Source organism: Mangifera indica, chromosome 14 (genome assembly GCF_011075055.1).
Source record: "Mangifera indica cultivar Alphonso chromosome 14, CATAS_Mindica_2.1, whole genome shotgun sequence".
In the NCBI taxonomy this organism is placed as follows: Eukaryota; Viridiplantae; Streptophyta; class Magnoliopsida; order Sapindales; family Anacardiaceae; genus Mangifera; species Mangifera indica.
In genome coordinates this window covers 2,720,355-2,746,526 of record NC_058150.1, presented here as the reverse complement: position 1 = coordinate 2,746,526, position 26,172 = coordinate 2,720,355, and the positions used below count along the sequence as shown (strand labels likewise).

At 32.4% G+C, this 26,172-nt stretch overlaps 2 protein-coding genes and 1 long non-coding RNA gene across 3 annotated transcripts; 2 read left to right on the top strand and 1 right to left on the bottom strand.

Annotated features, from left to right (window-relative positions):
- The first annotated feature begins 31 nt into the window (after nucleotides 1-31).
- LOC123196624 (coniferyl alcohol acyltransferase) lies at nucleotides 32-1,995 on the top strand. The gene has a single exon (XM_044610675.1). It carries the CDS (start codon nucleotides 349-351, stop codon nucleotides 1,696-1,698), a length of 1,350 nt encoding a protein of 449 aa, XP_044466610.1. The 5' UTR covers nucleotides 32-348; the 3' UTR covers nucleotides 1,699-1,995.
- A 1,429-nt stretch (nucleotides 1,996-3,424) lies between these two features.
- Nucleotides 3,425-5,706, bottom strand: LOC123196626. Its single transcript, XR_006497709.1, has 3 exons — nucleotides 5,261-5,706; nucleotides 3,796-4,897; nucleotides 3,425-3,622 (listed from the first exon to the last, which is right to left on the bottom strand). It is a non-coding gene; the product is annotated as an uncharacterized LOC123196626 (long non-coding RNA).
- An 8,129-nt stretch (nucleotides 5,707-13,835) lies between these two features.
- On the top strand, nucleotides 13,836-16,386 carry LOC123196808 (protein NUCLEAR FUSION DEFECTIVE 4-like). Its single transcript, XM_044610933.1, has 3 exons — nucleotides 13,836-14,270; nucleotides 14,754-15,682; nucleotides 15,773-16,386. Exons 1-3 carry the CDS (start codon nucleotides 13,962-13,964, stop codon nucleotides 16,239-16,241), a joined length of 1,707 nt encoding a protein of 568 aa, XP_044466868.1. The 5' UTR covers nucleotides 13,836-13,961; the 3' UTR covers nucleotides 16,242-16,386.
- The last annotated feature ends 9,786 nt before the right edge of the window (nucleotides 16,387-26,172 follow it).

The window sequence follows — 26,172 nt, the reverse complement described above, 5'->3', positions numbered from 1 at the left end:
TAAGCAAAATTGTCAAATGAATTTAATGATGAGGTGGCGCCCCCACTACTACTGTGAAAGAGAAACTCTTTCATTTTGGATCGTCCAGTTTGGTAGGCATCCCAATTATGGATGCCAAGTTGCAGACGAATCGAAATGCACTGCATTACTGAACACACAATTCTACAGCCATATTACTGTTATTATTACTGACTTATCTCATAAATCTAGCGAGGACTTCATACTTGGTAATCTTGCGTCAATAAATATGTCAAAGTATTCCCTATATAATTATGACTTGCTAATGAAAATGCACAAAAATTTTTACCTAGACACAAACAAAACACTCCAAAAAAGCTAGGCTTTGCAATGGAAGTAAGGGCTTCAGCAGTTGGAAATTTTGTAGTGAACTTCAATGCAACTAGTATTGTTAAAGCCTTAGGTCCCCTGCCAGAACCTCACATCCTCACTCTCTCAAACCTTGACTTACTTTCCGGCCGTTTTCCGGTGACATACTTCTACTTCTACCGCAGCTCCTCAAACATTGGCGCCTTCAAGAACTCCCTTGCCAAAACCCTGAATTTATTCTACCCTTTCGCTGGAAGAATCATTCAAAACCAAAGCACCAATGAGCCTGAGATCATCTGTGACAATAGTGGCGCTTTAGTTTTAGAAGCTAATGCAAATATTCCCCTTAAAGATCTAGATTTCTACAACCTTGATCGTTCTCTTCCAGGGAAGCTAGTTTCTGTGAAATCAGAACTGGATTTCCCTGTGCAAGTTCAAGTGACTAGTTACACTTGTGGAGGCTCTTCAATATCGTTCACATTCGATCATGCACTTGGAGATGGAACTACTTTCGGTAAGTTTCTTCTTTCTTGGTCTGAAATAGCTCAACACAAGCCGGTAACTTGCACACCAAATCATCGGAGACATCTTCGCGCTCGTTGCCCTCCAACTTATCACCCTTCTCTCGATGACACGTTTGTCAAGTGCAGCTTGGAGGAAATCATAAACATCCCCACAAGGTGCAACTTGCTCAAGCGTCTTTATCATGTTGATGCCTCAAGCGTTAGAAGATTGCACAGGCTTGCATGTGTTGATAACAACAGTGAGAAGATAACCAAAATCGAGGCTTTCTCTGCCTACGTCTGGAAGCTCATGGCTACTGCCATTGATGGCTGCCACAAGAAGTGCAAGATGGGTTGGTTAGTTGACGGACGCAGTAGACTTGGCGGGGGACAAAACCAAAACTCAATGGCGAATTACATGGGCAATGTCTTGTCTTTAGCTGTTGGAGAGGCCAGTGTTGAAGAACTGAAACGGGGTTCTTTATCAGAAATTGCTAATAATGTTAGAGTGATAATAGCAAAGGCAACAAATGAGGATCATTTCTTGGATTTGATTGATTGGGTTGAGACTCACAGGCCTGGATTAATGCTCTCAAGACATGTGTTGGGGAGAGAAGGTCCGTCAGTGGTTGTGTCATCAGGGCGGAGGTTCCCGGTGGCAGAACTGGATTTCGGGTTTGGCAAGCCAGTGCTCGGAACTATGAGCAGCACTGTAGAGAAGATCGGAGTTAATTACTTGAATCAAAGGCCAAGCGCTAAGTGTGACGGTTCCTGGACTGTTTCTGCCATACTGTGGCCAGAACTTGTTGCTGCACTGGAATCTGATTCAATTTTTCAACCCATGTGTGCTATTCACCTTCAACTTTAGAAAGTTAGTAATACAGACACGTTGCATTATTTGTAGTATAATTATCCAATAAAAATGTTTTTATACACACACACACACCTCTATATATATATATTTCTAAGACTCAATTATGATGGTTTTTTATAACTTTTAATTAACAGAAAGCAATGTAATATAAGAATGAAAGTTTATAGAATCAATGTGTATTCAAAACTGCGTACACATATCATTTGTTGTATATAAAAAGAAGAGAAAGAACCAATTACTGGAAACTAAATATATGAATAATGGTGTAACATAAAAATAAAGGGAATACCCATGCTCCATGATTTCAAGTCCTATTCTGCTCCTTCTACATATTGAGTAGATGTAAATTGCCATATTGGTACATACAACTGTGCTTTTGTTATCTATACTAGCATTATACCCACAAGAAACAAACATGAAACCTTTGGCTCCACAATGTTCGGCCAATATTCTTAGCTGCTGCTTGACCTCTAAATGGTGGCTATGCCATTTGCATACTATACCAATGCATTTCAAGTTTTGTATTACATGGTTCTATTGTTCTGTACAGTTGCATCAATCTTCCCGGTTATAATTAAGTACTAAATTTCCCCCTTCATTTTGTAACATTTTCTTTTAAATATGATTGGTAAAAATTCTATTCTGTAGTATATAAATGATCTGTCAATAAATCATACTTGCTATTGATGTCATTGATCTTGATCAGTCGGTGATGCAGAACTAGCCATTGCTAAAAAATGTGCAGTAGCTTCCTCATGTGCAATAACAACATCTCTGAAACCACAGAAGGGTAAATGAAAAAATAAATCTCTAACGTCCATTTTGGTTCAAGGGAAAATTTCATTTACAAAACAGAACATTAAAAAATTCATACCTCTTGTTATCACTTCATTCTTAGATGATCAAAACAAAATGACATGATCCACAACAATGCCCACAGCAATCACCTTGTACACAAAAGTTTAAGTTTTAGCCACATAGATCCAAAAAAGAACTGAAAAAACACCGATCAGAAGAGCAGTATCTTAGGATTGCCAAGCTACTTCAGCTTGCACTACTGCAAATTCGTGCTCAATTTCTTTAGAATAGCAACTGCTTTTGAAATATACACGTTGCAAATGAATTTTCATTTGCCTCCTTGCATCCTCACATTGTTGTTTTATCCATTATTATGAAGAAACAAAAAGAACAATTTTCCCTCCCATTCTTACAAATTCATCTGGTTTTGCTTCCCCTGTCAATCCTTTAATTTAATCTCCCAATTCCTCTTTCTTTCACTCTCTTCTTATCTATCAGATTTACATCTCTTATCTTCCAATAAAATGAAAATATGATTTATAATATTACATGAGTTAATAGGCTCTGAATCTAGATATATTATGATAAACCAGGAACCCTGAAGCCTAACCTTGAGGCACCAACTCATCCAGAACGCATATATAACTCCATATCCATGGAATTGTCAAAACTACCATCTATAGTTCTCCCCTAATAACAAAGCTATCTATGATGAATTCTAAAGGAATGATACCCAACTATATGGTGGGCTAAACCCTTAAAACTCTTCTGCTAATTTCATAAAAGGTTTTTGAGACACTTACGATCAGTTTTTCACATGTGAAAAACTAAGCTTCCAGGTTTCAGCTGGAGACTCACCTGTTTAGATGATGAGTAGTATTTCTATCTTTATAAGTTCCAACTTGCATGAAAATACCTGCACATGTTGCAAAATATAGCTTTTAGCCAAACAAAAAAAAAAAAAGTTCTCATTTGGGAAGCATTTATGAGAGATCAATTGCGGCAGATACCCTGAAGATATATTCCCATTACAAGACCAGCCACCAGAAAGGAGGAAATAATAATGGGAATGGTCTACATTGTAATCGAGGACAATAAGTTTCTCATGCGCAAATTCAATCTGTAGACCACCGTATCAGCTTGAGGTAGCATCAAAAGGCAATAAATTTGGCAAGAAATAAAATAAAACCATTTTACTACAAACAAAGCCCTCCACAGAATTTAACTCAATTAATCAGTTGACATTAGAATTGCAGCAAAGCATGTCATTGTTAACGTGTATGAGCAAATTACCTATAGGAAGTGCATCAACTATTTGACTTTTAAGAACCTATCTTGAATCCAGAAGGATAGTGGATGAGTGCTGTTGTGTCATCAACATTCAAATCTCCAAGGAAAGATAAGACATAAAAGTTAAATACAGTGAATTCAACCTCTGAAAACATGGACCGTCTGTATACATTAGTGTTCAAATAAGTTGACCAAAAATCTTTCTCAGATTCAATGACAAGGTAAATATAGGGTAATGCAACTACCTCCTGAAAGTTCCACAATTATTCTTGATTTGTTAATGTCGATGACTGCCACCCATTAATCAACGTAGTATAAGTAATTTCATCTAAGGATAATCCTTTACTAAACATATGATCACATATTCTGAAAGCCTCGTCTATCTTCCCTTCCTCGCAATAACCATCCATGAAGACATTGTAAGTGATGGCATCTGGTGAAGTTCCTTTATTTTCCATCAAATTTAGAAGTTTAGCTGCTTCCTTCATATCACCCAATTTGCAATAGCCACCAATCAGGATAGTGTAGGTTATTTTATTAGGATAAATATTAAATGAAGCCATTTCTTGCAAGACTTTTCCAACTTTATCCATCTGACCCAGCTTACAATAACCACCTATAAGTGCAGTGTAACAAACAACATTTGGCAAAAAACCTTCCTTTCTCATTTCGCCAAAAGATTGTTTGCATCTTCAACAAGGCCAATATTGCACATTCCATGTACTAGAGAAGAATATTCAAACAGCCCACCTCAAAGGTCATGTCCTTTGAAGGGATTTTTTCTTTTTTTTTGGAATTGAGAAAAAATTAAAATTAAAAATAAATCCCAAGCCTTATTTACTCGAAATCCATAAATAATTTAATTTCATTAATAATTCATATGAAAATCAAATAAACAAATCAAATATTAATTGACAACCAACAATAAAATAACAGAACGTCACATTAAAATTTAAAACAAATAATTAAATAACATATTCCAGTTTCACATGTCAATTTTAAGATAAATTTATTAAATAGCATAAAAGAGATTCCAAATTCCTATGCCTTCACCACTGATCAGTTAACTCGCAGTCTACCACAAGCTTATTTTATACCTGCAAGACTGAATATAAAATGAATGAGTGACAAATTACTCAGTAAATAAAAATTTCTATACTATTTTATTAATCAATCTTTTGAAATTTTCATTTATTACGTATTTAATCTTTCGAAATTCTTGTTTGTCAAATAATTATTATCATTTCAATTTATTTCATTTCCCAATGTTGATCCGTCTAAGCTAAAAATTGATCAATCAACATTGAGAATTCTTGTTAGTCTTTCATTTCTCAATGGAGAGCATGGAGAGGCAAATGATCTTAAAGCTAAAAACAACCTATCAAATTCGTGTGGGCACAAACTCGACAAGAGAAATTTACATTTAGAATGATCCAAAGAAGGCTTAAAGAGAATAGAAGATACGCACTCAATCAAATTTGGATTAGAACTATCCGAATGGTTCTGGGGCTTCAATGGAGGCGGTTGAGAATGGTGGCCTTGTTGCGGCTGTGGAGCGGTGGCGGTCACGTGAGTTAAGGGACGCGTGACGGAGATGCAAAGAGCGTAAAGCTTGGTGACTAAAGCCTTCTCAAATCCATTGAAGAAAACATACATAAATGTGAAAAAATCAATGTGAGGTTTTATAATTGCGTTTAAAATGTTCGATGAAAAGTTAATGAAACAGAAGCCATAAGTTTTTTGTGGGTTTTGAGTGAAGAAAAATGGCCTGCCTTTGTTGAAGTGAAAGCTTAGATTCAAGGTCTGTGAATCAGGGCTTAGAAAGACTCCATTGTTTGTTCAACGCCTTGCTGAACTTGTCAACCGAATAGGCTGAAAAGATAGAGGCCTTTTATTCAAGTTACCCAATTCACGGTACTAACTTTTAGGAAACCCATATATCTTGCCCAACAGCACAAGCACGGACACTTGGCCCAATAACTCGTTGTTGTCGTTAATTCAAGTCTATTTGAACTACATTAAAATTAATTTAATATGATGTGAATTAACACAAAATTATTTATTGTTTATATTTTTATAAATGTTTTAATTTTTTAAAATTATTTTAATCTAATATTAATAAAATATATAATATAATATTTTATCTTATTTATAATATAAATAATCTTTCCTTAAAGAATCAAAATGAGTGATTAATTTATGTAATATGTTGTTGCTTCAACTATTTGTTTTTTAACATTCTTCCAATTTGTGTAAAAAAAAAACCTATCATATAGTAACATTTCTTCGAACATTTAAATCATATTCGATATTTATTTTTGAATTATATTTAAATTAAATTGAATTAGATTTTATATAAAAAATTCCAAACTCTAATTTGATTTTTCGTATTATACCTAGTTTACATATTGTATAAAAAATTACCAACCCTGGTAACAAAGTAGTTAAAAGTTTCCCAAGCTAAGACGTGATATTAGTCTATAACTCTATATTAAGTACTAATGACAAAAAGAATTAAAATAAAGCAAAAGGTGGATTTGGTTCAAAGGTAGAAGAGCGATGGAAAAGGATTGAGGTGATTAATTAACCAGGGGGGAAAAGTTAGCTCTAGGGTTGAAGATGGAGAAGATTTCTTATACGAAACCAAGGTGACGATGAGTGGACTGTTTTAACTCTTCCCTGGGGATTGGATTCTGTTTCTTCCTGAAGAAGAAAATTAATAAGGATAAAGAAAGGAAAGGCTGGTTTGTGGAGTAAAATTCTCTACGTATGTATCAATAAAATTTTGAGTAATGCTATGTGTATCCACTTTAGGTACACAAATGTATACACACTCATATGTGTCATCATATGATTGGTTATTGTTTTATTCTTAATTCAAAATTATCCAATCACATGATGACACATATAAATGTGTACATATTTATGTACCCAAAGTGGGTACACATAGTTTTATTGTAAAATTTTATACATATATACACATAAATCAATTGGTTTTATATAATATGAGTTTTAATCTTCACATTTATAAGTTTAATATATATTTCTGATATGGTATCAGAGTACGAGTCAAACGACAAGTTTAACAACTTAAGTATTTTTGGATACAAGTGACAATACACCTAACCAAAAATCGATTGAGCCAAAAGACGAATCTAACAACTTAGGGGTTTACATATAAGTGAGGGTGTTGGAGAGTCAAATAAAGAATAAAAAAATAGAGTCTCACATCTAATAAATAGAACATAAGAGAGTGATATATAAGTATGTGGATTGAATCTTAACATAAACTAATTAATTTTGTGTAATATGAGTTTTAATTTTCACATTTATAAGCCTAATATAATATATATATAACAAAGATTTCCACTAACAAAATGGGAAGCATTTAAGTTCACTCAATCCAGTGGACACAAGAGGCCATGGATGAGGAACAATTTGATAGCTTTGTATTTTACTAGTAATTGATTTTGTTGTTTTCTCTTCAAAATTTGGGGGTCTCTTTTTTTTTTTTTTTTGGAATTAGTTTGCTTTTTAGGAATCTTCGTATGCATTTTCCTTAGCATTGTTTTTATTTTGAATAAATTTAAAATACTTTAAAATTTTGGTTAAAATAAATGAAAAATTATTATTTCATTGGTTGAGATTCTTAAATAATTATATCTAATTATTTTTAATTTTTACTGAAATCCAAGATAAGGTTGTCACAGCGAAACCTGCAAAAATCAAATCGCATTTAGTAGCAAAACAACAGTTGAATAAATGAAGGCCATAACTTTCGTCTCTGAAAATGACAAAAAAGATGCCCAAGTTGGTGTAAAATAGTCAAGAAAATTACACACTTCATCAATGATTTTGTTTTTGTAACCACAAAATGCTCCATCAAAAACTTTCCAAGGTAAAATCAAATTAAAAGGCAACTGTTTGATTTATATTATTTATTTTAAATATATAATTTATTATAATTTTATTTTTAATTTTTATATTCTAATTTATAAATTATTTAATTAATTATCATTTTTAATTATATGAGATACACAAATAAATTTAATATTTATTTCATATTTTATCAGTATAAAATTTAATTAAAAATATCAAAGAATGAGTTTCGTCTTACACGGCATTAAACTTGCAATTTTTGGACTGTAGACGCAAAATTCAAAAGCGACTGTGATGTGATGATTTGATGGCAAAACAATAAATTAGAAAGGCCAAAGGACTTTTTCCCGCTTACGTTTTCTCGAGTTTTTATTTTTTATTTTTAAAAATTTTATTTATTAAATTATAAATAATTAAATATATTAATTTTAAAAGTAAATTTATTATTTCATATATAATATGAAATAATAAATTTTATTTTATTTTTTTTATAAATATTAAAATTTAACAATTTTTGTTAGGATAAGTTTAAAAAAATAATATTATATTTTTAAGGGTTTAGTTTTCAAACTCCAACGTTATCTCTAATGACCTCTCCCTCTCGAAATTTCCTTTCTCATTAATGATCTCTCTCTTTCTATTTAGACTTTTAATCGATATTGATTGAAGCTAAAAAAATAAAGAGTTTCGTCTTTTCAATAATTATAAAAAGAAATATGTCTGACAAAATTAGTGGATTCTTGATCATTAAAAAAAGAAAAAGTCATGTCAACACAATTTTGGATAAGAAATAGTCTTCTCCTTCTAAATTATCATAAAGGGTTTGAAAAAAAAAATCATGAAACAGAATTCCCGTTATAAAATACCCAAAATAATGCTTAGCATGATGTATAAATTTGCATAAATATGGTAGCATTAATTTACTTGGATAGACTAGTAATTCCAATAACTGGTAATTTCTTGAGGACGTTTAAAGGCAATGACATCCCAACCGATATCTAAGGTGAGTCTTCATTTCAATTACCATTCTTTTTATCTTAGACTAAGTTAATGTACACTATTTTGGACTTAAAAAGAGAATATCAAAACTAATGAAACATTATAATTTTTTAGAAAAAAATTTAAGTTCGACTCTCTGTCATATTATAAAATTTTAATTTATACGATACAATAATTATGAGTTTGGTTATTATACTCAGAATTTACTTATTCATTCAATATGAACTGACTCTCACAAGCATGATTAAACTTCAAATTCAAGCGTTTTTTATATACACTGTTTCTATAGTGAGAAGACAAACCAAAATTCTTAACTTAATTTCATTCATTCTACTAACAACAACCATCAAACGTTTGTTTTATGAAAGTATTGTTTTTAAAATCGGATTGGATATCAACCTAATAAAAGAAATGATCTAACCTAACTGATGGCAAATCAATTGCTTGTTTAAAAATAATATTTAAAATTTTTTATATAATTTATTATTAGTTATATAATTTGACTTAATTAACATTAAAATAAATTTAATTTGTGATATAATTTATTCAATTATGATAACTAAAATTTTTTTAATAAATCTTTGAAAAATAATTAAATTTTCTATGTTGATGGAGTTCAATGCCGATTCAATCAATCAGACTAATTGATTCGATTCAGTTTTAAAATCCATGTTTAAAAAGGAAATAATGTGTGCGCAGCTGGAGCCATCAATTTTTTCTGGATTCCTAATCTGTATATAAATTCACATGTATGTGTTTCAATAAAAATTGCTAAGATTGAATTTCGAATTTCAATAATTACACATATTTATTTATTAAATTTGAAATCTTTATGAATCTTTGCATCTCCTTTTAAATATACCGGGTCAATTTTGTCCAATTTCCTTGAGATAAATAGAGACAAGAATTGATCATTTCTGTGCTTGCCTATTTTCAAGTATCAGGAGATCAGAACGTGAGATTTTTTATCTATATTCTGTCCACTTGAAAGACAGTTATTACCCTTAAAAATCAAATAATTACGTGGGTCATAAATAATTAAAAAAGTTGATTTAATTTATTACTGAGTGATTGCATTTGTATTTGTATTTATATTAATTGATTTTGTGTATTTATGAAATCAAATTGTCGATTTGAGAAATTACAATAACGTACGTAATTATCTAAAGATATTATGTTTGTGTGTGTGAAGAAAAAGTAATGAAACATTAATACCAAAGATCATTTATAAAAATAATTCAATAGTTTGAGCCAAACTTTGTTTATTGTTATGTTATATAATGAATGTATTCATGTGATCAATTACAAAAGTGTTTTTGTGGAGTCCAAGAGATTTCAGAAAGATACACCTTGTCTCTCTTTTGGTTTTCATGGCTAAGTGGAAAGGGCATCGTCACCTTGCAGCGATGCTTTGGTGCCTGGAGGTTTTATTTGGTGGACATTCAAGATTAATATACGTTAGAGATGGTTGGATATAATATTATTACTTTAAATTTAATGTAGCACCATTACTTTAAATTTAATGTAATGTTGTTGTATGATCTTTTTTAGTCATTTTATATTTAATATGTCATTCAAACGGTATAATCATTTCATATTAAATGTGACATAATATGTTTCATTAGAAAAACTGTTACGACATAAGATATCGTTATACACCCAAATAGAATACATAATTTTATCTATTATAATGTAAAAAGACCTATGCTTCTTACTAATTAATTATCTTAGAAAAATAGATAAATTTTTATCTACTATGTCATCTTCCTTTGAAAAAGAGTTAGACTTCGAACTTCTCTCTTTTGTCATGAATACAATGTCATGTTTTTATCTACAAATAAAGCAAGTCAATTTGCATGTAATTGAAGGACTTTAAGAGTTGAGTAACTTATTGTGTTGTTCAAAGTATCAAAAGACTTTGAAATGCCTAAAATTTGAGAGACTTAGGCCAAACACTCTCCCTTTTTATAGCCAAATCAAAGGCTAGATGAAGACTAATTATAGTTGTTCAAACTAATCCCTAGACACGTGTCAACTGTCCTTGATGTAAACAGAACACCTTTAATCAAGTTTTATGGATAAGTGGAGCAATATGATTAGTGTAAAACTTAAGCCTTGAAGCATACAACATAATGATTCTGCTCGCTAAAAAAGTCTTTATCATGAAGATCTCGCAATCTCCATATGACGTTAATCTAAACAAATTTATTTCGATTGTGATTTTACCTTTAATGTAACCATTTATGTAGTTAATATTTGAATTCGAATTTTGAATTTGTAATTGATAACACTGCAACCCATTTCTTGAATCCTCTAAATATGAAAAACCATCAAAGGAAAAATAGGAAGGATATGACAATACACAAATAGATACCACATATTTCTTTTGCACATGGGATTAGTTTTGTTTTATTCTAAGCACAATGGCAAAGACCTTCAAACTTAACAATCTTACCTGAGGTGTCTCTAAGCTTTTTAACATTCTTTAAGATATTCTTTTATAATCTTTATACTCATTATATGAAAATACTCTTTTAAATTTATTAATATTATAACTGTTGACATAAACTCTTTAACAATAGATCGAACTACCTTTATAAACAACTATTTTATGTTAAATTCCTTTTTTATACAACTTCTATCATCTTAGTGAATATCTGTGTTGAATCTTTAACTCTATTATCAAGTTAGGTACATTGACACATGGAAAGAAATCTACCAACAAAATCAAGACAAAACATTTAAGCACACAGGTAACATGTACTCCAATTAAAGCCGAAACCCTCGAATATTAGGCAGCCGGCAAAACAAAATATTCATTTATCCTGCATTTGGCGGCTAAATATGTTAATACATTTTATTAATTTCCAAGGGATCAAAGCTGCCGTTTTTCAAAAAAAATATTTCAACTTAGCCGGTAATTAGTTGTCTTAAACTGGAGAATCACATTGGAAATCTTTCATGTGTCCACATGCTGTGTCCATCCCTATCTCACACTGTCACACGACACTTGTTGAGCTGTGTCCATCCCTACAACTCACACTGCCACACGACACTTCTCAACAACGCCAGTTTTAACTCATTATTTTATTTATTTTTTTATCAAGTATCTGTTTATTTTAATAAAAAATTACCTTTACCCTTACAATTGAAAAAAGGATAGTGATAGTGAAATTTTTGTCCAAAAAATCAACTTTATTTATAAAATTATCATACACATAAATATTTAAATATTTTTATCGCAAATTAAGAAGAATTTTAAAAGCACTTTTTGTTTGACCAATTACTGTTAGTGGTTATTGTTCACACATGAATTTTAACATTGTTATTATTTAATTACACAAAAACTAATATATTTTTATTATATCTTGTAAGCATATTTCTTTTGTTTATGCAAAAATATAAAAAATAAACTCAAATATTTAATTATTGATGGTTAAAATTTTTAGTTAGATCTAGGGTTTGATGAACAATTATAAAAAGTTTTTAATTAAAAACTTAAATTCTGAATCGTGTATCTGTGAAAAAAATATATTAGTAGAAAAATAGGTTAACGATCCCACTAAAGGGTTGACAGCCCCACTAAGAGTTGGCAATCCCACTAATCCTATTTTTATCTAAAGTTGAAAATACGGGTAATTTAGATATTATACTATAAATATTTAATGTCTGAAAAAAGTGATAAATTTGTATAAATAAACCTATCTAAGGGTAAAAATTTAAATATTCCTAAAAAAAATGTCCTTTAAATGATAAAATTTTTTTTTTTTTGGGTATAAATTGTTATGAAGCTTTTAAATTTAAAAATTTATAGTTGGAAAATCCCATGTAACACTAGCTGTAATATGAAGAATTAAGCAAATAAAACACAAAATTGCGAGATCTAATCCAGGCCTAGTTTGAGTTGCATCATGCAGAAATATTGTGCAAGGGAATCGCTGTAAACTTAATTGAGTAATTATAAATTACGATTAGAAATTAATTAATAATTGACTATATTCTTCTATGCCTATGCCATCACATGCCATCACGTTCGCACCCAGGATTGGAACTGATTGACACCAAATCTGTTAAAACTTGGGTAATTCCAACTATCATTCAGGCCCCACATACTTGGCCAATGATTAAACCCAACCCCCCTCCCTTTTAATCTTAAAAGGGTATTTTAAAAAAAAAAATATTTTCTTTTTTTTTTAATCATTGCATGTGATTTGGAAACATTTGTGAAAAAGGGTGATAATGGCCTCAAAAATAGCTTGAGTGATAAAATTGTAAGATTCTAAATATAAGAGTAAAAATTTAAATTCATTCTAATAATAATTTAATATTAAATTCTTAATTTATTTAAAATAATAGTTATAAGATCGGTCATTAAATTAAAATTTTATCTATTTAAAGTAGTTAATTTAATTAATTTTTTTTAAAATCCAATTTAAATAAGATTTCCTTCCCCATAACAGTTAAGGTATGTAAATATTGTTGTGATTTGTGAAATAATATTTACATGGTATGTAGACTATGACAGAGTAAGGATTATAGAAACAGTTTTATTACTATAAGAAATAAATACCATTAGAATCTTGGTAGTTGGCAAGTCCCAAGTGAGGTAAGGGCAAGCTATTAAAGTGTCCAACTGAGGTAGATTGGCTTAAGAGAGGTGACCTCCAATTGGTTTTTTTTTTTTTTTTAATCAAATCAGGTATTTATTTTAGTTACATTTTCTTATTAGAATTGAATTAATTATATTTGATATAATAATTTATCGTCAAAAAAATTTGAATTTATACTCTTTTAAAATAAAATATTTTTATCACACAAATTGTGCTTTGGGGGTATAATTGTTTCATTTTCTATTCAGTTTGCGTTCTTCAAATGGCTACGGACCTTAATGGAATTTCAAAAATTTAACTTAAAAATAGGGAGACGAACGTCACTTATCAAAATTACTCAAAATAGGGAGAAAGAAAAAAGGAGATTGAATAGTTATTCGATAAAATTAAATGTACTTAAAAGTAATTTGAATTATCTACTAATATTAGTATAAATCATAAAAATTAATTAGAAAAAAAAAAAAAAAAAACAAGAGTGAATACAAAAGGAAAGATAAAAACCAAAAAAATTACCATAAATTTTGAGCTCCATTATAAATGAGGCCACGTAAAGAACTTGATAATCTTCATCATCATCAAACCAAACACAAATCCTCTTACAGAAACTCTTTCATCAAGCGAATCCCTCGGCGGAGATTCTCGTGGCTGCTGCGTGTAAAGTTACTGTTGGGGTTGCTGTTCATGGCAGGACAGTCAAGAAAATGGATGATATTAGTGGCCACGATTTGGATTCAAGCCTTCACGGGAACAAACTTTGATTTCTCTGCGTATTCATCGGATTTGAAATCCGTTTTGGGGATTTCCCAACTGCAGTTGAATTACTTGGCGACGGCCTCCGATTTAGGAAAGGTCTTCGGGTGGTCTTCAGGTTTGGCGCTCATATATATGCCTTTGTGGGTCGTTCTTTTCATGGCGGCTTTCATGGGATTCTTCAGTTACGGCCTTCAATGGCTTGTTATCAGAAATGTTATCTCTTTGCCTTATATTTTGGTATGCTGTTTTCGGGACTTTTATTGGTTTTTAAATTCCTTTTACAGATTCATTTTCGTATTATTCATTTTCATTTTTTCCCAGTTTCTGGAATTCGGAGGAACTAGAGAAATATTTAGAATTCTATCTTAAAGAGGATCAATGGAATTTTTTGTTTTATGAAAACGTTTTAATAAAGGACACTGGTAATTAATGGCTACATGTGTTTTAGGGACTACATTGAAACACGTAGTCTCGGTTGCTGGGTTTGTTCTAGTATTTATTCTGTGGCTGAGAAAGTTAGAAATGGAATCAGTTTAGAAATTTGAAAGGGAAGGTGAAGCTTATTTTTTAAATGGAGACAATGGCAACACGGCCAATCATGGCTGCTCCTGATTAATTTCCAGGAAAATCTATCTCTCTTTTTAATTTTTTTTTTCAACAAAATTCATAGAAAATAATGTATTTTACGTAAATAAAATTATACAAAGAGTCTTTTTGCAGGTGTTTCTTCTATGTTTGTTAGCGGGGTGCAGCATCTGTTGGTTCAACACAGTGTGTTTCGTACTTTGCATCAGAAATTTCCCTGCAAGTCGAGCTCTGGCTCTTTCACTTACAGTCAGCTTCAATGGAGTGAGTGCCGCCTTGTATACTCTTGCTGGCAATGCAATCAACTCTTCATCAAGTTCGTTATATCTCCTTTTAAACGCTCTTGTTCCTCTCATAACTTCTCTTGCAGCCCTCATTCCAATTCTTCGCCAGCCTTCTTTAGACCCTCTTCCTCCTGATGGAGTTAAACGTGACTCTATCAATTTTCTCATATTGAATTTCATCGCTGTTTTCACCGGTGTCTATCTCCTTCTTTTTGGATCAAACTCATCAGCTGGACCAACAGCTCGTCTCTTCTTTGGTGGAGCCCTTTTCCTTCTTGCTTTTCCATTGTTCATCCCCGGAATCATATATGCTCGAGACTGGTTTCGTCGCACCATCCATTCGAGCTTTCGCCTCGAAGGCTCTGGCTTCATTCTCATTGATGTTGATGATCTCGAGCTGCATAAAGAGCTTCTTTCCCGTGAGGCAAGTAGCCATGAAAATGGTCATCTTTTAAGCGAAAATAATGGTTCTAGGCATAGTATCTCTAGACAGAAGAGCGCTGAGAGTGATGGCTTCTGTGAGACAGTGATTGGGAAGGATAAATTAGCAATGCTTGGAGAAGAGCACTCGGCGAAATTGCTTGTACGCAGGCTGGATTTTTGGCTATATTACATTGCATATTTTTGTGGGGGAACCATTGGCCTTGTTTACAGCAACAATCTCGGTCAAATTGCACAATCTCTAGGACAAAGCTCCAGCACCACCACTCTTCTCACTCTCTATTCTTCCTTCTCCTTCTTCGGCCGCCTGCTCTCTGCTGCGCCAGACTACATCCGAGCGTAAGTTACCATTTCACCCAAAGCTAAAAACTTATTTAATCATCAAACTAGTGTGAAACTGAAACATTAGCCAGACTTTTGTGTATGCAGTAAAATGTACTTTGCAAGAACAGGATGGCTGGCGATTGCGCTATTGCCAACTCCGGTGGCTTTATGTTTGCTGGCGGTATCCGGGAAGTCAATGGCACTACACGCAGGCACAGCACTGATTGGATTAAGCTCTGGGTTCATATTTGCCGCTGCAGTTTCCATAACATCAGAATTGTTTGGCCCGAATAGTGTAGGAGTCAATCACAACATTCTGATCACCAACATCCCGATAGGTTCACTTGTTTATGGCCTTCTTGCAGCCATAGTTTATGATGCCAATGTGAGGCCTAACGCTAAAGGTATCTCCACAGACTCGGTGGTGTGCATGGGGAGACAGTGTTATTTTTTAACCTTTTTATGGTGGGGATGCCTATCCGTTCTGGGTTTGGTCTGTAGTGTGCTTTTGTTCTTGAGGACTAGGCCTGCTTATGATCGTTTTGAAAGGAGTCGCTTGACACAATTGTATTAAGAGATCAGTCAGGATAATTCATAGATTTGACTAGGGGCAAGTGTGGATTGGGTAGAGAGGCATGAAATGTATAGATAGTACATTAAATGTTTACTTGTATTCAACCCAAAAAAAATAAACAAAGACATCAACAATTTTGTATTCAGAGGCAGAGAGAATTCTTTGCAGCAGAGACCTAGGCACTAAACAAAGTTGAAGTTTAGGTTTCCAATCTAAAATTCAATGGAAATGTTTACTTGTATTCAACCCAAAAAAAATAAACAAAGACATCGGCAATTTTGTATTCAGAGGCAGAGAGAGTTCTTTGCAGCAGAGACCTAGGCACTAAACAACGTTGAAGTTTAGGTTTCCAATCTAAAATTCAATGGGCGGAGCTAAACTGCAGGTAAACCTATCTCTGAAAGGCCAATGATTCTTCAAGTGACATTTGTTTTGGGCTTACCTATGTGCATAAGTGACAAAAGGCCTATTAAAGGAGCATGTTGAAATGTATGTGACCTGGACTACATATCACATCATAATTTGACACTGACAGGTACAATTCCCTAGCATTATAATATTACACTGACAGTTACAATTCCCCAGCATTATAATATTGTAAGGCAGCCCATTGACTGCTCGGCCGGATCCAATCGAGAGTCGTAACCGGTTTCGTATGGTTAAAGAAGATTAGTACAATATGGCCACCCATCTATTTTTTTGTCATTATATAAGTAACATATAATATATATATATTTTAGGCCAAACGACTATTTCCCACCCAAGGTTTGATGTATTCTCAAAAGTCCCCCCTTTAACTATGAAAACACCAAATACCCACCCATGGCCGGTTAGATTTAACCAAACCCTAATGCTTGAAAATTTCATCTCCTTTTGCCCTCCTAAACTTTAAAAACTGAAATTTTCCCCCCGCCTAAGTTTTAAAAAATTACAGTTTCACCCTAGGGTTTGGTTTTGAAATCTTTGACGACCTCTCCGGCTCCGTTGCCAACGGCCGCTCCCTCCCGAAGCAACCTCTCCTTCCGGCAATCTCTTTCCTCTCATTTGGAGGTCCGATCGACGCCTGGAGATGCCGTGGGAGACGAAAAACTTCGTCTGGGAAGACGAACTCACAACACTCCGGGCGCCGATCGGACCTCCAAATGGGAGGAAAAAGATCGCCGGAAGGAGAGGTTGCTTCGGGAGGGAACGGTCGTCGGCAACGGAGCCGGAGAGGTCGTCGGAGATTTCAAAACCAAACCCTAGGGTGAAACTGTGATTTTTTAAAACTTAGGGTGGGGGAAAATTTTAGTTTTTAAAGTTTAGGGGGGCAAAATTAGATTCTATTTTAGTTTATTTTTAATATTATAGCAAAAATGACGATTTTACCGCTACCACCGTTAGAGTTTGGTTAAATCTAACCAGCCATGGGTGGGTGTTTGGTGTTTCCATAGTTAAAGGGGGGACTTTTGAGAAAACGCTAAACCTTGGGTGGGAAATAGTCGTTTGGCCTATATTTTAAGATATGTTAAATTATTATGATATTATAAATAGGTAGGGTAATACGATAAATATTATTAATATATATTTTTAAAAAATAATATAATAAGTGTATATATTAAAGTTTTAAAATTTTAAAAAATTTAATCATTTTAATCAGATTTTTGATAGTGTACATATCAAGAAATCATAAGAGAGAGAGATGAGATGTTATCAGAGTAGTTGACAATCTGTTGAAGTGAATTACTAAGAAAAATAGTTGTTAAAAAGAAAAATATATTTATGAGAGTGTAAATATAATATTTTAAATTTTGAGAGGGCAACTGTTAATCATAAAATATGAAAATCTTAAAAACCCCAAATGATAAGGGTAAAAAAATAATTTTTTAAAATTAAATTAGAGGCAAAATTTTTAATTTTCAAAACTAAAGTAAAAAATGAGCATAAATTATTTTTAAAAAAATTAAATCTCATAATAACAATTTTTTTAAAAGTAATAATAAAATTTAATAGATGAGTAATTATTTAGATTTTTTAAAATTAACAGATAAAAATTTAATAAAAGAGTAATATTTATATGAGAACAAGCCTTTAAACCTTTTTATTAATATAATATAATAATTGTATTGTATAATATGATACATATTATTAATATAAATTAATACATATTTTTAAAAAATTTATGATATAATAAAAATATATATGAAAATTTGTAAATTTTGGTGGTATTTAAAAAAATTAAGATCTATTAATTATATTTTTTATTATTATTATTATTATTTTTTTAAATCGCCACGCAAATTTTGACTAACCCCCTCTCATTTACTTGTTGATCTTAAAAAAAAAAAACGAAGATTATGTGCTTCCTGTTTTCTTAAATAAAACAATAATAGCGATGGTCCAATCAGAGAACTTGATTAATTACAGATGCCACATTTTATATTCTTTTTGGTTAAGTAATTAAACTTTTCATTAATTTACACACTATTAATTATAAATATCAACAGTTTTATGGCTAATTCAAATTAGTTAATGTTAATAAAGCAAACTCCCTTTTGAATAAGTGGTTCTCCAAGCTGCCCCGAGGCATGAACTCATACATAAAGAGACCTTCTTCTTCCTTGTAACAATACCCAATTAATCTTACCAAATGAGGGTGCCTAAGCTGTCCCAGAAATATTACTTCTGCTTCTGCCTGCTAAATTAAATATACAAAAGGTAATTAAATTATTTTTAATGGGTTTAATTAAATAAAACGGTGGTAACCTTTTACAAGCCATTTTCGGTGATTAGACATTTTAAATAGGTTAAACTGATTCAAAGTATAAAATTTTAGTCTAATTTATTAACAAATTATGTCACACTCAAGAATCGGGTCACTCTAATATTGTATGTAATATTATTAAAAAAATAATAATAATAAAGTAATAATTATAATATAAACTTTTTTTCTTTAAAATTAATGGATCCGTGAATTCCACGGGTGGCAATTGGAGGTTGCGAATTTGTGATCTTGCTGTTATTATCAGCACGCTCTAACCCACCTAACTGATGGGCCAAACAATCTGCTCCACACTTTTCTCTTGATACAAAATGTCTAAAAATTGTGAAAGCAACATTTTTATTTTTATTTTTATAAATTTGACAATTAGTGTTTCCATTGTTAATTAATTTCTTTTCCAATTTCAATATTCTATATTTAATGACAAATATATGATGCTTAAATAGCTTTGATTTGTTAGATGAGGCGAATATAATTTTGAGGCCACCAAAGTTTTTTAATGATGAATCATTTAAGATTATATATACTAAATCTTCATAATTTTCACAAATTCTGCAATCTTTCAATATTGAAAATATAATGGAATTATGTATATTTATTTTAGATATACAAATGTATGCACATTTATATATATCATTATATAATTTGATGATTTTAAATTAAAGATAAAATAATATCTAATTATGTGATAATACGTATGAGTATATACATATTTATATACATAAAATAGATATATATAGTATTATTTTTTGAAAATAAGAGCTTAATGTTCATGGTTTTGATGGCATTCATGAAGTCCCACGGTTGGCTTCAGTGGTTGTCGCCGTGAGGCCATAAAAACCCTCTAGGCTCTGGCAACCCTGAAAGACAATTTAAAATCCAACATACTTTCATTAACAAAGAAAAAGTAGTGGGGAGCTAGTCAATTTTCCAACACTAGTGGGTGTCTTATAAATTCATAAAAACTATGAGGGTTTGCCAAGTAGTCCATATTATTAGTAATGTAATTGATGTATTAAGAGATTGAACTCTTATTGGTTTTGCTGTGCAAGTGCAGCGTTTCTATTTCTTTCGAATTGGCTTATCACAATTTTGGGTACAATTTGCACTTAATATTTCATAAATCTTTACTATAAATTACAAAATTGATTTTGACATATAACGATTTGATCACCTAAAGTAGCACATTATGTGGTGGCAGACGGCAATATCTTATTAAATGGGAAACTTAAGAATCTCTACGTTTCTGTTTTGGAAAAAAAAGATTTTTTTTAAGGCCAAATGACTATTTTCCACCCAAGTTTTGATGGAAGATTCAGGGTTGATCTCATACATCATGACTCCCCTTTCTTGTTATCACCATCGTAGTCAGGGCAAAATTTCTGCAAGTACCGCTGAGATTAGTTCAGTGGCCCACACCGGCAACAACCTTACACTGGATTAAATGCCAGCCGTGCATAAAATGCTACAAGCAAAAATGAAGTGTGATAAGGGGAGAAGCCTTGCCCTTACCTCGAAACAAGCTCTAATTCTCTCTCCACAATGGTCACCAATTAGTCAAAGGACTGACTATGAATATACATTGCAGTCGTGTCTGAATCGATCATCATGTTACTCTTATCAAAATTCGTGTATGACAATTTCTCGTTTCCAACGCTAATTGCTTCTACGGTAACGTGATAAAACATTTTAAGTTCTTTTAATTAAATTGGTAGAAAAAATACTAAGACCGTTAAAATTTCCTTTGATTGAAGAATTCAATTGAGATATTAGCAAAACAGGCCTCTACCAAGGCCATGAGACCCGACACGTTTTCATCAAAAGGGCTTACATCCGCAGCCAAAAACAATATTCGGTAGTTTGACAGCACTTCCAGCAGTTGAATCTTTCGTGGCCAAATTTTCTAGAGCCAGATTTCCTTCAGTGACGGCTCCATCTTGGTGTACCCACACAAGTTTGTACCTGATTGGCGACGTCTGTTGTTGCCAAGATGTTTGCATTGAGGAGATTGTAAGTCGAAGAATTTTAGGTAAAAAAGAGTTTTTTGCTGGTAGCATTTTATGCATGGCTGACATTGAATCCACGTAAGATTGCTGCCGGTAGTAGCCCCTGCAATGAGGGTTCTGATGGACATTGTCCCTAAATAATCTCCACAACTGGGATTCAGGGGTGCCGGAGGAAAATTTTCAGAGGCTGATTATGACGGTGATAAGATTGATTTGACATAGCGAGTGAACAACAGCCTTATGCAATTTGGATTTGGAAGGATCATAAAAGGGTGTGTGGAGAGTCACGGGTGTATGAAATCAATACTAAAACTTTCACCAACGTTGGTTTCTACAAATGCAAAGACAACTATAAGAGTAAACTAAATTATAAGTGAGCATAATTTTAAACTAGTTGTGTGTGAGAATAAAAAGAGTGATGAATATTAATTAACTCAAATAAAAATAAGTGGTGAAAAAAAGTAGGGTATCTATAAACTCTTGGATAATATCCAACGCAATGAGTTTAATTCAGAATTGTCTTCATGTATCATTCTTTGAATCGGTCAAACCCCTTATTTTCAAATTTTATGTATTATTAATTTTTCAAACTAAAGAAGAAAAATAATATAAATTTTTAAGATTTTAGAGTTTAATAACAAAATAATAATTTTGTCCTTTCTTTTAATAAAAAAATTAAATAATAATTAATTTAAAAATAAATTTTTAAATTTTTAAAATTTCATAAATAAATCTCTATTTGTTATTAAAATTTGAGTGATAAATAGTCCTTGGATCTTTTTTAAGTTTCCTACACTCTTGAGTAATGTCAACTTTGTAATGCGCTTTCAAACTACTGTGTCTTTACATGGCGACCCTATAAATTTCCTGCACATGTTGTCAAATAATTCACCACTTTTCTTCAACTATCAGAAAAAATGGCAGCCACCACTATCATCGATGGGAGATTCAAGGTTGATCTCATACAATGTGACTCCCCTGTTGTTATCACCATCATCATCAGGCAAAATTTGTGCAAGTACAGCTGTGCAAAAATTGTGCAAAATTTGTGCAAGTACCAACCTAATTTGTGCAAAGTTTGTGCAAAATTTGTGCAGTTGTGTCTGAATCGATTATGATGTTACCCTTATCAGAATCAGTGCATGACAGCTTCTCGTTTCCAACGCTAATTGCTTCTATGGTAACGTGATGAAACATTTTGTGTTCTTTCAACTAAATTAGTAAAAAAAATATCAGGATCACTAAAATTTCCTTCGATTGAAGAATTCAATTGAGATATTAGCGAGACAGGCCTCTACCAAGGCCATGAGACCCGACACGTTTTCATCAAAAGGGCTTACATCCGCAGCCAAAAACAATATTCGGAAATTTGACAGCACTTCCAGCAGTTGAATCTTTCGTGGCCAAATTTTCTAGAGCCAGATTTCCTTCAGTGACGGCTCCATCTTGGTGTACCCACACAAGTTTGTACCTGATTGGCGACGTCTGTTGTTGCCAAGATGTTTGCATTGAGGAGATTGTAAGTCGAAGAATTTTAGGAAAAAAAGAGTTTTTTGCTGGTAGCATTTTATGCATGGCTGACATTGAATCCACGTGAGATTGCTGCCGGTAGTAGCCCCTGCAATGAGGGTTCTGATGGACTTTGTCCCTAAATAATCTCCACAACTGGGATTCAGGGGTGCCGGAGGAAAATTTTCAGAGGCTGATTATGACGGTGATAAGATTGATTTGACATAGTGAGTGAACAACAGCCTTATGCAATTTGGATTTGGAAGGATCATAAAAGAGAGAGTGTGGAGAGCCACGGGTGTACGAAATCGACACTAAAACTTTCACCAACGTTGGTTTCTACAAATGTAATGGCAACTATAAGAGTAAACTAAATTATAAGTGAACATAATTTCAAACTAGTTGTGTGTGAGTATAAAAAGAGTTATGAATATTAATTAACTCAAATAAAAACAAGTGGTGAAGAAAAGCAGGGTATATATAAACTCTTGGATAATATCCAACGCAATGAGTTTAATTCAGAATTGTCTTCATGTATCATTCTTTGAATCGATCAAATCTCTTATTTTCAAATTTTATGTATTATTAATTTTTCAAACTAAAGAAGAAAAATAATATAAATTTTTAAGATTTGAGAGTTTAATAACAAAATAATAATTTTATCCTTTCTTTTAATAAAAAAATTAAATAATAATTAATTTAAAAATAAATTTTTAAATTTTTAAAATTTCATAAATAAATCTCTATTTGTTATTAAAATTTGAGTGATAAATAGTCCTTGGATCTTTTTTAAATTTCCCACACTCTTGAGTAATGTCAACTTTATAATGCGCTTTCAAACTACTGTGTCTTAACATGGCGACCCTATAAATTTCCTGCACATGTTGTCAAATAATTCACCACTTTTCTTCAACTATCAGAAAAAATGGCAGCCACCAATATCATCGATGGGAGATTCAAGGTTGATCTCATACAATGTGACTCTCCTGTTGTTATCACCATCATCATCGGGCAAAATTTGTGCAAGTACAGCTGTGCAAAATTTGTGCAAGTACCAACCTAATTTGTGCAAAGATTGTGCAAAATTTGGGCAGTTATGTCTGAATCGATCATGATGTTACCCTTATCAGAATCAGTGCATGACAGCTTCTTGTTTCCAACGCTAATTGCTTCTATGGTAACGTGATGAAACATTTTGTGTTCTTTCAACTAAATTAATAAAAAAAATATCAAGATCACTAAAATTTCCTTCGATTGAAGAATTCAATTGAGATATTAGCGAGACAGGTCTCTACCAAGGCCATGAGACCCGACACGTTTTCATCAAAAGGGCTTACATCCGCAGCCAAAAACAATATTCCGAAGTTTGTCAGCACTTCCAGCAGTTGAATCTTTCGTGGCCAAATTTTCTAGAGCCAGATTTCCTTCAGTGACGGCTCCATCTTGGTGTACCCACACAAGTTTGTACCTGATTGGCGACGTCTGTTGTTGCTAAGATGTTTGCATTGAGGAGATTGTAAGTCGAAGAATTTTAGGAAAAAAAGAGTTTTTGCTGGTAGCATTTTATGCATGGCTGACATTGAATCCACGTGAGATTGCTGCCGGTAGTAGCCCCTGCAATGAGGGTTCTGATGGACATTGTCCCTAAATAATCTCCACAACTGGGATTCAGGGGTGCCGGAGGAAAATTTTCAGAGGCTGATTATGACGGTGATAAGATTGATTTGACATAGTGAATGAACAACAGCCTTATGCAATTTGGATTTGGAAGGATAATAAAAGGGAGAGTGTGGAGAGTCATGGGTGCATGAAATCAACACTAAAACTTTTACCAACGTTGGTTTCTACAAGTGCAAAGACAACTATAAGATCAAACTAAATTATAAGTGAGCATAATTTCAAATTAGTTGTGTGTGAGAATAAAAAGAGTGATGAATATTAATTAACTCAAATAAAAACAAGTGGTGAAGAAAAGCAGGGTATATATAAATTCTTGGATAATGTCCAACGCAATGAGTTTAATTCAGAATTGTCTTAATGTATCATTCTTTGAATCGGTCAAACCCCTTATTTTCAAATTTTATGTATTATTAATTTTTCAAACTAAAGAAGAAAAATAATATAAATTTTTAAGATTTTAGAGTTTAATAACAAAATAATAATTTTGTCCTTTCTTTTAATAAAAAAATTAAATAATAATTAATTTAAAAATAAATTTTTAAATTTTTAAAATTTCATAAATAAATCTCTATTTGTTATTAAAATTTGAGTGATAAATAGTCCTTGGATCTTTTTTAAGTTTCCCACACTCTTGAGTAATGTCAACTTTGTAATACGCTTTCAAATTATTGTGTCTTTACATGACGACCCTATAAATTTCCTGCACATGTTGTCAAATAATTCACCACTTTTCTTCAACTATCAGAAAAAATGGCAGCCACCAATAACATCGATGGGAGATTCAAGGTTGATCTCATACAATGTGACTCCCCTGTTGTTATCACCATCATCATCGGGCAAAATTTGTGCAAGTACATCTGTGCAAAAATTGTGCAAAATTTGTGCAAGTACCAACCTAATTTGTGCAAGGTTTGTGCAAAATTTGTGCAGTTGTGTCTAAATCGATCATGATGTTACCCTTATCAGAATCAGTGCATGACAGCTTCTCGTTTTCAACGCTAATTGCTTCTATGGTAACGTGATGAAACATTTTGTGTTCTTTCAACTAAATTAGTAAAAAAAATATCAAGATCACTAAAATTTTCTTCGATTGAAGAATTCAATTGAGATATTAGCGAGACAGGCCTCTACCAAGGCCATGAGACCTGACACGTTTTCATCAAAAGGGCTTACATCCGCAGCCAAAAACAATATTCGGAAGTTTGACAGCACTTCCAGCAGTTGAATCTTTCGTGGCCAAATTTTCTAGAGCCAGATTTCCTTCAGTGACGGCTCCATCTTGGTGTACCCACACAAGTTTGTACCTGATTGGCGACGTCTGTTGTTGCCAAGATGTTTGCATTGAGGAGATTGTAAGTCGAAGAATTTTAGGACAAAAAGAGTTTTTTCCTGGTAGCATTTTATGCATGGCTGACATTGAATCCACGTGAGATTGCTGCCGGTAGTAGCCCCTGCAATGAGGGTTCTGATGGACATTGTCCCTAAATAATCTCCACAACTGGGATTCAGGGGTGCCGGAGGAAAATTTTCAGAGGCTGATTATGACGGTGATAAGATTGATTTGACATAGTGAATGAACAACAGCCTTATGCAATTTGGATTTGGAAGGATCATAAAAGGGAGAGTGTGGAGAGTCACGAGCGTATAAAATCAACACTAAAATTTTCACCAACGTTGGTTTCTATAAATGCAAAGACAACTATAAAAGCAAACTAAATTATAAGTGAGCATAATTTCAAACTAGTTGTGTGTGAGAATAAAAAGAGTGATGAATATTAATTAACTCAAATAAAAACAAGTGATGAAGAAAAGCAGGGTATCTATAAACTCTTGGATAATGTCCAACGCAATGAGTTTAATTCAGAATTGTCTTAATGTATCATTTTTTGAATCGGCCAAACCCCTTATTTTCAAATTTTATGTATTATTAATTTTTCAAACTAAAGAAGAAAAATAATATAAATTTTTAAGATTT

What these genes read in the sequence shown, in the direction of transcription:
- LOC123196808 (XM_044610933.1), top strand. Translation starts at nt 13,962, where the DNA reads ATGGCAGGACAGTCAAGAAAATGGATGATATTAGTGGCCACGATTTGG. An exon ending in TCTCTTTGCCTTATATTTTG is followed by an intron (nt 14,271 to 14,753) that starts GTATGCTGTTTT and finishes GTCTTTTTGCAG; the next exon opens with GTGTTTCTTCTATGTTTGTT. An exon ending in GCGCCAGACTACATCCGAGC is followed by an intron (nt 15,683 to 15,772) that starts GTAAGTTACCAT and finishes TTGTGTATGCAG; the next exon opens with TAAAATGTACTTTGCAAGAA.
- LOC123196624 (XM_044610675.1), top strand. Translation starts at nt 349, where the DNA reads ATGGAAGTAAGGGCTTCAGCAGTTGGAAATTTTGTAGTGAACTTCAAT.